Here is a 16,399-nt window from a genome sequence, read left to right as displayed (position 1 = left end):
GCTACCCGCCGAAAAAGCGCTTTGACGCCTCGTCAGGGGAAGTAAGCGCTATATAAATGGAATTACAATACAATACAATACATACTCACTCATTATTGCTCTCATTGTAACTCACTAACACTGACTAATTGTCTGAGTCTCGCTCTCACTCTCTCCTTCTCACTTAGTTACACTTACTCTCATTCATCACACTTATTCCCATTTCCCAACCGCTCTCACTCACTGAAAATAAATCTGCAAGAGTGATGGAAGGGCACAGGAAGACTTCGGTGGTAGAAAAAAATGATGAGTGGAACCAAGAGCAGGCAGACTTTTTGTTTGGTAATCTGGACATTTAGTAGTACCGATGGAAGGATCTTTGAGAAAAACTTTCCTCCGCAGCACGTATATATATTCAAACAACTTAATCACTGCCTGCATCTAATCTGCTAAAGTAATCTGCCACTTTAGCATGACAGAGGAGGTTTTTTTCTCAGTTGCAATTCTGCCCAAAAATGTTTCTGAACAGCACTTACCGTGACAGCGTTTCTTTTTTTGCGCACTTATAACAGCAGAGAAATCGTTACTGAGATTGTTTTACTTTCGAACAGTACGGCCGATGTTTAAAACCAAGGCGCGCGTGGTTCACAGCCAATCAGCAGCCAATCTAGCGGCGGACATAAGGTAGGCGGGGAATAGCTCCCGTCTCCTAGCGACCGTGAGAGGACGCGGTAGCCCTAGCAACAGAGCCCTGGAGATGCCACAGAAGCAAGAGAGCTTCCGTGGCTGCGGCGCGGGCTACAAGCGGGGACCGGGACCAAACACTAGCGTTCTCCTTCTCTCAATGCCAGACCGATAGCGTGTAGGCGGGGGTCATGGACATGGAGGGTAGCGTAAATGGCGAGGCACTTTGTGCCGTGGAGTCTGGCCAGCTCCAAAACTTTAAACAGTACTCATCACTGAGACCTGCGGCGTCTTCGGGAATGCCGCGTCTGAGTGCAGTGACTCGGCGATCCTCAAAGGCAACCATGGACAGTGCCTTGAAGACGTCATCCCTGACCCCCAGGCTGCTCCGGGTAAGAGCCAACTTTCAGCTGTCGCACATCCTCACCCAGGCTGGCGTGTCTCGCTTTGTCACTTTATCTAATTCAATGTGAACAATAATTAATATTATAATATGTGCATTTAGTACTTGGAACAAAACTTGTTCTGTGCATAAACAGCATCAGCATGTATGAATTAAAAGGGAAGATAGTAATCTTGCAATCACTCGTACAGTTTCAGCTGTTTTTTTATTACTGCAAACAAAGTGGTAAAAAATCTGGTTGAAACCCCATAAAATAACAAACATTCCTGTGTTTTCAGAGAGGTATTCTCTTACAGAAATATAAGCTGTGTCTGTAATGTTGTTACTGTTCCCCACAAAGCACATGAAGCATGGATGGGTTTGCTCCTTAATTTATTAACTGCTTAACAAAGATGAATCTTCCATAGAGCGCCGAGCGTCTAACTATCACTGGCTCCGGCCGCTTCTGCCGTTAATGTCCTCGCGCGCTTTCTTATGCTACGCTCTGCGCATGCGTGCGTCTCACGCTCTAGCTACTGCGCAGCGCATCATCGCGCTGTCCGCCGTAGACTAGAGCGCAACACCACATATCTCCCCCTTTTCAACCAACAACAGCAACTGCTCTAGATTTACCTCAATAGTCACTCATATCATAGTCTTTGAATCGGGGAGGCAGGTTGACTGCTCTCCCGGTGCGGGTGCGCCTTACCAGGTTAGCATCTTCACCGTTACTCCCCTCGGGGAGACTCCTAGTGTCCACCTGGTTACCGTTCTCCATGTCCCCAGTCGGGGCATCGTTGCTTCCAGCTTCACCCAGTGTCTGTGATTCTCCATTTCCTTCATTGACCTTTTTTGCAAGTCTTTCCTTCTGATCATCTTCGCTTATCTGTATTCCATCCTCTCCTCCGGGTTGCTGCTCTTCTACCTTGATCGCCGGCCATTGCATGATCCTGTTGACTCTTGCGACCACACTCTCCCGTCGCTGAGTAAAGCCGCTCTACCGTACACTTCTTGAACTTGCAAGGGTTTGCTGTACTTACTTTCACCCTTCTTTTGGAGAGTTGGAAGTTTGACTCTGACCCACTCCCCTTTTTCCAGAAGGACGTCCTTGGTGTTGTGTCGCTTGTTGTAGTGTGCCGCATACACTTTTTGAGCTTTTTCTAGGTTGTGCTGCACCACTGCCGGGGACCATTTACTGGTTACGGGTTTCTCTCTCCACACTACATTGTCTCTAGTGAAGGGGAACCTGCCTCTCAAGATTTGGAAAGGGCTGTAACCTAGCACCGTTGGAGTGATCCTGTAGGCCCATAACATGCTTTGGACTTCCGTTTCCCACTCTTTTCCTTGCATTATGGCGGCTTGTATTGACCCCATCAGCACGCGGTTGAACCGCTCCACTTGTCCATTACATGCTGGGTGATAGACTGCAGTGTGTTTGGACTTTATTCCATTTCTCTTCATGTACCTGGTCCATTTGTCCGAGGTGAACTGTGGTCCATTGTCACTCAATATTGTCTTTGGTATTCCTTCCCTCAAGAACAGCGAGGTGAGGAATTTTAGCACCGTATCCGTGTCCATGGATTCCTGCACATCTATCTCGGGCCATAAAGAGTATTTGTCAATGACCACACACAGGTATTTATTGATGCCTCTGTTGTCAAGAACAGGTCCTAGGATGTCCACTGCAATGTCCTCCCACGGGTTTTGGGGGCGGTCAAATTCTCCCAGCGCAGGTCTCAAGGGTCTCAGTATTTTATCAACTCCTTGGCACTGGATGCATTCCCTTACCTGCCTTTGTATCTGACTGTCCAATCCCGGCCACCAGTACATCTGTTTCACCCTGACTTTCGTCTTCACAATGCCTAGGTGTCCCTTGTGAAGTTGTTTCAATAGCACTGGGATTATGGCCTCCGGTGGTATCACTCTGTCCCCCTCGGTACAAGAATATTCCTGAGTCACTCGACAACATCTCTTCCCGAATCTCATAGTACTTCCTCAGGTCCGCCTTGAGATTGCGCTTGTCTGGCCATCCGGAGATGAGATATTGTTTGACTTCCATGATTTCACGGTCCTTCACATACGCCTCGGCCCATTCCTGTTTGCTGATCGTCGTCTCCATGTCGACCGTGTCCGCTACCATCTCATCTGTGTCCGGTGGGGTCACAGGTGCGTCTTCCATGGCCGAGGCTCTGCTCAGGTAGTCTGCTACCCTATTCTGTGTCCCTGGCAGGTACTCTACATCGTACGTGTAGTCCAACAGCTTAAGCGTCATCTTGGCAATGCGTGGTGTGGCCGTGTCGTGGCCGCACGATGTCAGGACCTTGACCAAAGGTTTGTGGTCGGTTTGTAGTTTGAACCGGGTGCCCCAGATAAATTGTCTAAACTTTCCCATGGCCCATGTAACCGCAAGCATTTCTTTTTCGATGACGCTATATTTCTGTTCGGTGGGGGATAAGGCTCGAGATGCAAAGCTGATGGTTTCTACTGTGCCTGTCTCCCTTTCTTGGGCAAGTACCGCCCCCAATCCTTTGTCACTGGCGTCCGTTGTCAATATGGTGCTGCCTGTGGGGTCATAGCCATGCAAGGGTACCGCCTCGCTGATGTCTTTCTTCAGTCCCTCGAACTCGCTTTGAGCAGCTGCATCCCACTCGAACATTGTTTTGTCCCTGATGAGCTGGCGAAGTCTATGAGTCTTAGTGGCAAAGTGTCTTACAAATTTGCTGTAGTATTCGGCCATCCCGAGGAATGACCGAATTTCCTCTTTGTTGATTGGGGCCTTGGCATCATTAATGGCTCTCACATTCTGTCGTTTGGGTGATATGCCTTGACTCCCGATCTCATGTCCCAAGTACGTGACTGATGACATGCCTATCTTGCATTTACTCCACTCCGCCGTGAGACTCTTTTCTTGCAGCACTGTGAGTACTTTAGTCAGTTTACTATCGTGGTCTTCCTGGTTAGTTCCCATTATCAGGATGTCATCCTGGAAATATTGGACTCCCGGTAGATCCTTGAACAGTCGATGCATCAGTTTTTGGAACACAGCGGCCGCAGAGGCCAGTCCAAAGGGCATGCGGCGAAACTGATAGCACCCGAAAGGTGTGATGAACGATGTGTATTTTCTGCTCGCTGGGTGCAGGTCGATCTGGTGATACGCCCATGTGAGGTCGATTGTGGAAAACCATGACACTCCTTTTGTTCTCGCCAACATTTCCTCAATCCTTGGTAGGGGAAACTTCTCCACAATTAGGCACTTGTTGAGTTCACGGAGGTCCACACATAGACGGACATTTCCATTGGGTTTCCTGGCCACGACCAAGGGGGCCAACCATTCGGAACTGTCAATCGGTTCGATGATCCCCTGTTGCTCCAACCTTTGGAGCTCCAGCTGTACTGCTTCTTTGATGGCGATGGGGATGTTCCTGACTTTGTGAGACACCGGGCGGGCTCCTTCCTTGAGTAGTATCTTATGTACGAATTTTTCTAATTTCCCTACTGTGCCTCCAAAGACTTTGGGATAGGCTAGTTTTAGTTCATCTCGTCGGTGTGACTGGCTATCTTCTGTCAGTAGGATCTGCTCTTTGCCACCAGGATCCAACTTAATTCCCAGGTCGCCAGCATCTCTCCAACCAAGCACAGAGGGCCCTCTCTCTGCCACGTATAGCTTGCAGGTGGCTGATCTACCTCTGAATTCGAACCTCAGCGCGTGGAATCCTACTATGGGGATGGCGTTGTTGGTGTATGAAATTGGGCGGATGTCAGGTGGATGTAGCGTCGGCCCCAAGGTGGGCACAAAGTCTTCTTCCCACACGGATCGCTGCACTATAGTCCACGGGGATCCTGAGTCGATTGCTATGTGCACCTTTACACCGCCGATGAACATGTCTGTGCGCGGTTTGTCTGAGCGCTTGCCTGTCACATCCAGCACTTGATCGTCTACACACAAAACCATGTCACCATCCTCCAGGTCTTCTTCCGTCAAGTCGTCTGATGGTGTGGGCTCGATGCACTTCACCATGGCCTTCTTCCCCTTCTTGCGGCATACCTTCTCAAAATGGCCGACCAGGCCACAGAAAGCGCATCTGGCGCGAAACGCCGGGCACCGCTTGTCCTGGGCCGAGTGGGCCGTGCTTCCACACCTGTAGCATGAGAATTTGTAGTCCGTGGATTGTCTTTCTGGGCTCGTTTGCTTCTCTGTCCACCTCGACTCTTGTTTCCGTACATTGGTGGATCCCTTTTGCTTGTATGCCGCAGGAGCCTCATCGATTTTGTTGACCATCTGCTTCTGCGCACTTTCTCTTTTGGCTGCATCTGCACAGCGCTTGGATAATTCCGCCTTTTTCACCATTGCTATGACGTCTTTGAGCGACGCTTCTCCTTGTGCCCATAGTTTGTCCTGGACCGACTTGTTTGTTGTGTGCATTACTATCTGATCCTTGATGTACTCGTCTTGAAGCTGTCCGTATTTGCATGTGATTGCGAGGCGTCGCAGGGCTGCAACGTAGTCATCTATCGACTCTCCTACCTCCTGCTTCCTTTGCTGGAAGTTGTACCGGTCGATGGATACACACACTGCTGGTCAGTAGTGGTTGTCCAGATCTTCCAGCGCGTTCTTGAAGACATCGACGTCTGTGTCGGGCCGTTCTTTTGGGACAATGTTCGCAAACACACGCACACCCTCAGGGCCCAGGTTGTGCAGTAGTAGTCTTTTCTTCCGAGCACTGGGGTATGGTTCACCGTTCTCGTCCTCTAATGCTTCCACGCAGTTTTTGAAGTACTCCCTCCAGTCTTCCCATTTCATCAGGGGTTCACCTGGTCGGGGTAGGAAGGGAACGGGGGCTGTTAGTGACGTCGCCTGGTTGGCCATTCTGGGCTCTATCCTGGGGCCCCTTGATTGGTTCCCTGGGCTGCCGGGCGCACTAGGGGATCCTTCCCCACCTGGGACGTCTCCTCTGCCTCTGGGACTGCCCGGTGTGCTGTTGGTGGCACCCTGTGTGGGACTGAGGGGATGTGGTCCCTCTTCCTCCTTCTGAGTGTCCCCTCTTCCTGCCAGGATCCTAGCTGAGGGCCCACAGCGTTCTGGGTAAGCACTGACCTTTATGTGTGTCAATTTGCTTTAGTTCGTGCCTGTGGTCTGGTGCCACGCACCTGCCAGCTGTCCTGAATATCCGCTGCTGCCACGCTCTATGGAAAAGAGCACCGCTATAATACCCAGGTCGTCTGTGACCTGCCCTTGATTTCTGGTGCCCTGGTCGCCGTTTCTCTGTGCTGTAGAGTGGAGACAGTGGGGTGCTCCCAGTCCTCTTCGCCACTGTAATGTTGTTACTGTTCCCCACAAAGCACATGAAGCATGGATGGGTTTGCTCCTTAATTTATTAACTGCTTAACAAAGATGAATCTTCCATAGAGCGCCGAGCGGCTAACTATCACTGGCTCCGGCCGCTTCTGCCGTTAATGTCCTCGCGTGCTTTCTTATGCTACGCTCTGCGCATGCGTGCGTCTCACGCTCTAGCTACTGCGCAGTGCGTCATCGCGCTGTCCGCCTTAGACTAGAGCGCAACACCACAGTGTCCTGCTAAACGTTTTAGTTGTGCAACGTGGCTATATTTGCACTTAAAGCTCTAATTGTTGCTTTTTGAAGACCAGCTGCAAAGTGTGTTTTGAACAAAGTTTCAATATCAAGTTATGCTCACAAATAATACGAACATCCGAATAAATGTGTTTCATCCTGTACGTTCGTAATACACACTGTTTCATCATTGCCTTTTTCATTGTTCCCATCCACCCACCTGAATGTCTTTTTGTGTGTTTCCGTGTACCTCGTTTGGAAAGTCTTTCCTGTGCCTGCAGACTTTGTATAGTGTCTGTAAACTCTTCCTTCTGTTCCCAAAGTCTTTCTGAGGTTTGTAAACTTTACTTTACTATCCACTACAAATATTTTTAGTTGTATTTAAGTCCTAAACCCAGTTAAAACGACTTCCAGTGTTTATTTGGACAGGCATACATTCCCAATACTATTCAATGTATTTCTTTTATTTTTAATATAGCTTGTTGCACTAGATAGCATTGAATGATTTCATACCAAACAGGAACAACCAACACCTACAGGAAATCAAATAAGCAACAGCAAATGTTAGTGTGTGCAAACAGTATATCATAAAAAACTGAAAAAAACTTTGTTGAAGGTATATCGTGGTCACCTTTGGCTGCAAGATATTAATGTTTGTTCATAAAAATCTCTTTATAAACAAAAGTGAAATGACGTAAAGCCTCTACGTTCTGAGTTCATCTGATTTAGGCCCGACTCCATCTTAGGTAATGGAGATCGTTATCGTCTCAACCTTAGACACTGGAAGTCGCAATGTTCCCTGATTTATGCAGAATCAATGTCACGTCTGCCATTCGACACAGATGTTGCTCGACCTTTCTTAGAAGTATGAAAGCATCAAGCCATTCGATCAATAACATAGATACAATACTTGATGCAACATTCGTCTGGGTCAAATGTCTACTTTTCATCAGGTCAAGGTTGAATAAGAAAACATTCAGACATTTAGCCGAAATAGTGTACTCTGAATTGACGTCCTTTTACTTGATATGTTCTGAAGGAAACGTCTGGGTCGCACACCTTGATTCACATACACTATGTCAGACATTCCTAAACTTATGTCAGAAATTCCAATTTCTGATAAGATTTAGTTTACAAGGTCTGCCACTTGACCACTTGTCAGGAGAGGTCCTTCTCACAGAGTAGCATTCAAGATTCTGCCAGAGATAGTCTCACCTACTGCCTGCCAGCACACTTCTTACTTCACAGATGCTACATCTCACCTGAAACCGATAAAGCAGAGTCCCGGAGGAAGACAGCAGCGTGTGTTTTCCCTTCGCGGGGAATACTGTCTTTACACCTCCGTTGATAAAGACAGCTTTTGATGTCAACAAGGTATGCAGTGCGTCTCTTCTCACTGAGAAACTCTAGCCTGCAAGTTGCTCTTCCTTCCATGCTCTCTTAGTATAGATCATAGAAGTAGAGGTTAGGGAGTTAGGTTCTATATAATATTTTAAACTTGTTAGAAATGTTCATTTTATTCTCGTTATTTATAACGTGCTTTCCTACTGGTTTTATAATGTTTGGTATAGCTGTTTTAGACCTACTAAGAAAGAGATTGTTCCTGTAGTAATGAATACTTTTCACTTACAAGTTTTTATTCTTAGTACACTGTGTGTGTGATACTGTGAATAACGGATTTAGGTGTGTTACTGTTACCACATTGCCCCTGGTCTCTTTATAGGATTGTTAGTAGCCCAAAAACAATACCTCTATTTCAGTTTCACATTAAATAGTGTTCTGCTGGTCACAATAACCTGTCTTTCACATTTGTCCCTGTTGTATTGAACTAAGTTCACCCATGTCACCTGTGGGTGGGAAGGCACACCTTGTAGAGCTATGCTAAAGTTGTAGCTTATGCAACAGAAAGTGATGTTATGGTCACAAGGCAAGACCTAAATACACTGAAATTCCCCAGCTATATCAAACCATTCTGACCCTAACTTGTGACTCATGCACTGCTCATGACCACACACAAGTTTAAAGTTTTAATTTAAGGATTTTAAATTGAAATTCTTTTATGCGTCTAGTCGAAAGGAGGAAGCAAATGTACACATAAAAAAGAAACACATCATTGATTTAAAAAATCCCCAAATTATAAGCAAACTCCTCAAGAACAGTTGAAAACGAGTGGCTTACTTTCGCACCTGTGCAACTGCTCAAAGTGAAGCTAGAACTCATATGCTGGTAGGTCTGGTAGATGTCCCGCTAGGGGGTAATTATTCCCTGAAGGCCCACACTATTGAGCAAACCAAATCTAATTGGCAGCAGATTCTCTCTTTGGATCTTGCAGGGATACGCAGGAAGTTGGTTGATCCACTATGGGGCAACTGCATCAACTCCTTTCATCTCTGCCTTTGCCAAGAGACCTGGGCTCTTACAGATCAGGTTTTGCTACTTACTCAGTTGAATTGCTTCCCTCTTGTCTGGACGCCCATCCCTGGACCTTCTAATTTGGGTTAAAGTCTCTCACTTGGGTCATCTGAGCAGTTTTTAATTGAGTCACTTGATGTCATTTTAATATCCGTAAGAGCCAGAAACAGTTCCGCAGTTGATAGTCATAACATATACAATTGCGGCGTGGCCAATAACATGGTGTCCCCAATATTAAACATCTTAGATAAGCACCTGGAGACCTTTCGCTACAATCCCAAGATCCATCCTGCAGGGGATTTTAATACTACTTATGAGCCACTGACCTATATTACTCTAGCCACCGAACTAGAAGACAAGGGTTTGGCCGTTTCAGAATTAAATGCACCCCCTTTAACATCCTGCTCAGCTGTAGCCATGCAATTAGCTTTATTTGCAATCACACATAGACTGCATGCATGCAACAGCATGTCAGATTACAATGGGGGAAGGGCACACACATGGTAAGGGCACACACTTTTTCTAGGGGATACTCGAAAAGTAGAATTGACAATATAATGCTGACCCTAAATTTATGGAACTGCCTTGTGGATTTTCAAGTAACTACTAGAAAAGAAAGCTATCATAATGCCCTCTATCTATCGTTGAAAGAGGGGTTCTTTAATCCAATTGAATTGACCATTGTATATGGGAATGTTACTCACTGGGAAATCTAGGAGGGTCCTTAAGTGGCCAAAAATACAAACTTGCCCTACACAGCTAGCATCAATTTATGATCTTTTTGCCTCTGTTCTTTCACCATTGTCGATGGCGATGTGCATGTATTTCCTATTATAGACATTCACTGCCATCTTTTTGATTCATTGAAACATCTTTTTGAGGTAGGAGTTAGTAGTCCTAAAAAGATGCCCCTAAATCATCCCTTAGTTTACTAGGAATGTAGACAGGCTAAAGCATATTTGTTAACTGCTATAAATTCCTTGAGCCGCCCACCACTAGAGATTCACAATGCTAGACGTTATTACAAAGTGGTACTAGCGTTGAGCAAAAAGCGTTGGAATGACAAATACTGGCTGGTTTTGTTTGAAGCTCCAAAGAGGAAAGATATGTCCTAATTTTGGCATGTAATTGCACACAGTAGTCTGAAAGCTTGTACTCCGACTACACACCACATCCATTTGCAGGTATTGGTTCAACACTTTATTGACCTCTATTCTACACCTTTCACTGACCAGATGTAGCCTAGATCAGTGTACTCCGGACAGTGGTAGTTCTAAAGTGCCTGGCCTGGAGTTTGTTTCCTTAAATTACACCACAGAGTTGATAGTGTCCTTGGAGACTGGGAAACCACCAGGTCTGAACCTCATTCCGGGAGATTTGCATCAATCAGTGATCGAGATCTGGGCCCGATATATTAATAACTTGTCTAAGGCTATCATATCTGTTGCCCCTTTTACTGCTTCATGGAGAGGGACTGTAATAATCCTAATTCATTTAAAAAATGTGTTAGATTTGATACTAGTAACTATACACCTATTAGCTTAATTGATATTCTCCAAAAGGTGTTCTGTCACCAGATCCTAGCCAAATTGCAACAGTGGGTCCAAGATAATTTTTTTTAACCCCATTCCAAGCTGGGTTTAGATCCAAAATTGGAACAGTAGACCAAGTATTTAGGTGTATGTTGATCCTTTAGAAGTACGCTAAGATCCAGAAGGAACATCTTTATGTACCCTTCATCGACTTCAGAGTCGCATTCAATCTGGTTCCCAGGGATTGCCTCATGGACTCTCTCATGTCGATGAGGGCTCCCTCTATCCAGGTAGGAATCTAACGAGGCTACACAAGATGAATTATGCTCAAGTTCGGTGGGGCAAGGATGTTGACCTTACCGAGAGGATTACTGTACCCTGAGGGGTGCTTCAAGGATGCATTCTTGCTCCAATGCTTTTCTCCTTGTATACAAAAAATGCATTCAAACATCTAATCGATTGTATATATGGCGCCCCAAAATCAGTTGCATCACCATCCTAGGGTTGTTATTTGCTGACGACACCCTGCTTATATCCAGAACCCCAGTTGGAATTCAGAACACGTAAAATATATTTTATGATTTCTGTAATCTACGGGGCCTAGAGCTCAACTCACAGAAAACAATATTTATGTGTATAAGACCACATAGATCATTTTGCAAAAATCTAACACTTGGGGACATGGTATTGGAAGAAGTTAATCACTCCGATAACCTTGGAATTAGAATTAGTAATTCCCTATTGTGGTCCCCACATATTAAGAGTAAGGCTACTGTACGGCATAAATCATCTGCCTTTGCGAAAATGGTCAGTTTCTCAGTTTTTTTAAGTGTATATAGTTTGCTGTTTGGTCTGCCGCATTGTATGGGGTAGAGATTTGGGGTACGACTACATTAGCTTCGCTTACAGACAGAGAAAAACATTTTTTAAGATCGATACTCTGTCTACCACAGAGTACTCCACTCGTTCCAGTATATTTCGACCTGGCACTGAAACAGATTGATGCTCTGGCAAGAGACCTTTCGGTTTATTGGGTCAGGATATCTTATAGACAAGGACTCCAGGAACTTGATTGGTTGGACAGGAACTTGACTCTCCCATGGCTGTGCCATATTCAAAAATCACTTTTCAATTTGGCGCTGGATGTAATGTGGACTAAACCCTCCTCTAGCGACTGGTCATCGAAAAGATTAGTTAAACGATTGTTCTGGTGGTATACATAGGGAGAACGTGGGCGGCACTCCAAAAGTGACAGCTTCTCTAGAAGGTTTATGGCTAAAAAACCTGCCCCGACTTTTGAATTATATCTTGACAAGGTTACTCCGCAATGCGCCAAACACTCTTTATAAAGTTCAGGGTTGGTACATTGTCATTGAACAGCTATACTTGTAAATGGAATAAGGGGAATCCTTTTGATAAATATTGCATTCTATGCTCTGATTGGGTGGAAACCATTGAACATGATCTGTTTAGTTGCCCATTGTGTGCACGTGCCAGATTGAAATGGTTGAAACCATACTGCCGTAACCTGGGATTTCGGCATATGACTCCTGCCATTCATATCCTTAGTTTGGATACAAGTAGGGTAACCTTTTTTTTGCGAGTAGATTCCTACTTGCAGTGGGAGTGATTAGGAAATGACTGGGCTTCCTGTTATAGCATTTGTTAGCTAGCTGCACTTGAGGGGGAACTGGCTAGGATCCTGCTAGGGGAGGGAGGGTGGGAGAATTGAATATAGTCTTGATGATTGTTCTCCTTGCATGCTATGTACAGTTTGTTCACTTGTATTGTTAAATTACATCTGTGATTGCAATATGTACCTATGACATTGTTTATGGGGTTCAGTAACAGCACACCTTATTTTATTGCCTTTCTGCTCACTACTCTATGACCATTATTTAGGGGGGATATTTCAATCAGGAATCGGTTTATATTCTAATTACATCACTTGTCAGACTTGTACCTGTGCCTTGATATTATTTTGGTTGATTCATGAAACTGTGGCTAGACATGTATGCTCAAATATTACTAAGGAGACAGTAATGCCAGGTGAAATGGTGAACCCGGGGAGGTTCTTGTCGTTTGCGGTGTTTTAAATGATTTTACATGTTCTTTGTGCTTCAATAATGCTAAATCATTTAAATCTATAGGCTACTAGCGATGAACTCTGTTTATATTGTATGTTTTAGTTCGTTCATATTGCTTTTATTGCACTCGGACTGAAATAAGGTATATGAAGATGAAGAGTGGCTTACCATGGTTGGTCCTATTCCCAACTAAGACACTAGATATGACATTTGTTTTACAGAGAAAACACATTGTTCAAATGGTTGGAAGAAGGAATCAAGGGCCCGATGTAGGTAAATCTCATTTACCGACTCTAGAATACCGAATTTTACCGATTCGGTATTCTAGATTCGGTAAATGAGATGTAGGAAATAATTCGGTAATTTTTACCGAATCGAAATGATTCGGTAATTACCAAATCGGTATTTACCGATTCGGTAATTGCCATTGATTCCTATGGGCCTTGAGGCCCATAGGAATCAATGTCAATTACCAAATTGGTAAATACTGATTCAGTAAAATTACCGAATTGTCAAGGGGGACAGGGTGTCACTTTGACACCCTGTTGCATCCCTGATTCTGGCTTGTGTGCCATGTGACACACATACATTCCCTTAGGGCATGTATGGGACAGAAACGGCTCTAATCAAAGCCGCTGATGATGTACGCCGAATTAGAGACCTTGGCGGAACTGCAGTACTGATACTGCTTGACCTCTCAGCGGCGTTCGACACGGTCGACCATAAGATCTTGGTCGACCGTGTCGAGAAGATAGGCATTTGCCACACAGCCAAGGAACTTCTGGCCACTTTTCTCTCTGAGAGAACTCAAGCAGTCACCCTAGGACCTTACCAATCTGCTAAGCTGACGCTGCCATGTGGGGTACCTCAAGGCTCATCCCTGAGTCCGACACTATTTAATATCTACGTGTCGGACCTTGCTAATGTCATCAAGGCACATGGGATGGGCCTTACCTCATATTCTGACGACACGCAATTGGTCATGGCCATAAGGGGAGACGGACCAGAAGTGGCCAAACGCTTTCACAGGGGAATGACGGAGATAGGAGATTGGATGGCAACTAACTGTTTAAAACTTAATTCAGAAAAAACGGAAGTAGTAATATTTGGCCCTCTTTTACCGAGCTGGTCAGCCGAATGGTGGCCAGCCAGTTTTGGAGCCATTCCCAAACCAGTCTCCAAGGTTAGAAACTTGGGTGTCATCTTTGACGATGGCCTCAATTTCATGGACCATGCAAATAAAGTGGCTTCCACAGCCCACTATAAACTCTGCATGATTAAAAAAATCAGTCCTTACCTTCCAGTGGCGGCTATCAAAACCTTAGTCAGCTCTCTGGTTTTATCGTCACTGGATTATTGTAATGGTTTATTTCTGAATACACAATCCAGAGTCCTGAGAAAATTACAATCAGTGCAAAATGCCGCAGCTCGCCTGGTTTTCGGAATTCCTAAATATGTGTCCACTTCAGATGCAATCTCAAGACTTCACTGGCTGATGATCCAGAACCGGATCAAATTCAAATCATTATGCATTGTCTATAAGACACTTAATGGACAAGGCCCACACTCACTGAGTGAGCAACTGATACCATATCAGCCTTCCTGTCAACTTAGGCCCTCCAATAACAATCTTTTAGCGATTCCTCGCGTCAAAACAGTATCGTGGGGCGACCGTCGCTTCACGGTCGCGGCACCAAAACTGTGGAACACCCTCCTGCTGGACATCAGAACCTGTCCAACGCTGCTCCAATTTCGTAGGAGACTCAAAACATGGCTGTTTACTCAATAACTCAACAAGGGTATTTTTTAGAGAACCTAACATCATCTAGACTACTGCAAACAACTAGCGCCAAGACGCCTACGGGTATATGTTGCGCTTTACAAATAGCAATAAATAAATAAATAAATAAATGTATGTGCGCCACATGGCATAGGTGTACATGCACAGATGTGCATGTACACAGGAATTCGTTATTTACCACCAAATATTATTTCGCGGTAAATACCAAATTCTTAAGGGCCTGTGGCACTGTTATCAGGGCCACCTACATCTAGATTTACCGATTCGGTAACTTTACCGATACAGTATTTTACCGAATCGGTAAATTTACTGATTCTGTACATTTTAGGCGCCCTACATATCAAAAAACAAATACCGGTCAGTAACGGCCGAAATCGGCCGATACCGACCTGTATTTGGTGTCCTACATCTGGCCCTAAATGTGTAGATGATAAATGAGGTAGGGCTATAGAGGTATGTATGGGCCAAAACACACTAGGGTAGGATCACTCCATTGCTTCATGGAGCCAGATCCAGGGTTAAACGGATACGATTTGGCTTTCAAAGTGGAGTCAAAAAGGTCTTCCACAATTATGTTAATCAGTGAGCATTTTTTTTCTTAGAGCCCTACAATCAATACATAATGTGCATGGGATCTTGTTAACTTTCATTCTCACTTTCCAACCTTTTGGAAACAACATATATTTGATTCACGCGTAAAGACATATTTGATTTGTGCTTAAAGTGTGCAGGTTTGCTGAGGTAGAGGATAAATATACGACATTCAGTGATCCTTTTGTTTCAGGATCTCCAGTCTTTAACTTTCTACAGGACCCGATCTGTGTATTTTTTATTGGCAAAAAAACTCGTGATGCATCTGTCTCTGCTGGAGAGGCCTCAAAGATTACCTTTTCAGGGTATTTCTGACCAGGGTAGCTAAAGATCTGTGCTAGATGAGAAAAAAAACAGGTGAATATGTTGGCAAGATGCAGAGCACGCAAGCAGTTTCAGGGAGAACCTCTCTCCCTTTGAAGTACTTCTCGCCTCTTCAAACAGCTTCTCTATTCTTTTTGAATATTTTCACATCTGATGCAAAATGCTAATTTTCATTTTCACAAGGACATAAGGCATAATGTAAGTAACCAATGCACTTATAGACTTATTGGGAATGGCCAAATGCAGATTGGACTCTTCTATGCTTCTTTCTCTTCGTTTATCTTTCTCATTTCCCCCCTTTCCTTTATTTGGACTTTTAATGCATTGGATTGTATGAGGTGTACTTGAAGAAGTAATCAGCTATTCTAGGCTGAACCTTGAATTTCACATTGACTTAGTGTGGATTTCATAGTGGATGTATACAACCTCTTTAGAAGTGGTACATTCACGCATTGCCAGTAGCGGCTGCTCCAAATAAAAAGTGGTGGTGGGGGGGAAGAATAATAATTAAAAAAATAACTTACCTGACGCAGCCGGCCGCTTCGGTGCTCCTCTGCTCCCAGCTGTCCATGAGCCACACCGCACAGGCTCCCAGAGTCCCCACCCAATCCGGACTCTGCTCTCATACTATTACTGAGCATCAGAGAAGTGTCGGGATTGGCCTGAGCAGGCTGACTTCATGCTCGCTCAGGGACAGGGAGCCTGTGCCTTTTCTCCACCTGGCTGTGCAATATAAGTGTGCATGTGTGTTTGGAAAATTGTTTTATTAACATTTTATTTTTCATCTGCTGGCTTTTAGGAGGGGGGTGATCCTCCTCCGCCATTACGAGGTGCTGTCGCTGCCCATTGCAACATAGACCCAAGTTGTCTCTTTCGATCTGCCTTGCCTTGGGAATCTTGAGAGAATACTAGCCAAATGAGAACCATTAGATACCTCTGTGAGCCTAGCCAGTGGGCAGGAGTGCATGAGAATTAACCTCCTCATGACTGATACAGACTTGTGCAGTTTGTTGTGACTATAATATTCACAAAGCACAT

The 16,399-nt window shown here is 44.9% G+C and overlaps 1 protein-coding gene across 1 annotated transcript in view; it reads left to right on the top strand.

Moving 5' to 3' along the window:
- Positions 1-741: 741 nt before the first annotated feature.
- Positions 742-16,399, top strand: part of DNAH3 (dynein axonemal heavy chain 3) — a 614,138-nt gene continuing 598,480 nt past the window's right edge. Inside the window, exon 1 of the mRNA XM_086940811.1 lies at positions 742-1,055. Coding sequence (XP_086796937.1) covers positions 855-1,055 — 201 coding nt within the window. The 5' untranslated portion in view covers positions 742-854. The remainder of the gene's footprint in view (positions 1,056-16,399) is intronic.

Source organism: Lissotriton vulgaris, chromosome 10 (assembly GCF_964263255.1).
Source record: "Lissotriton vulgaris chromosome 10, aLisVul1.2, whole genome shotgun sequence".
NCBI classification, from domain to species: domain Eukaryota; kingdom Metazoa; phylum Chordata; class Amphibia; order Caudata; family Salamandridae; genus Lissotriton; species Lissotriton vulgaris.
The sequence above is the reverse complement of the archived record's forward strand: the minus strand, read 5'-3'. Positions and strand labels throughout refer to the sequence as shown.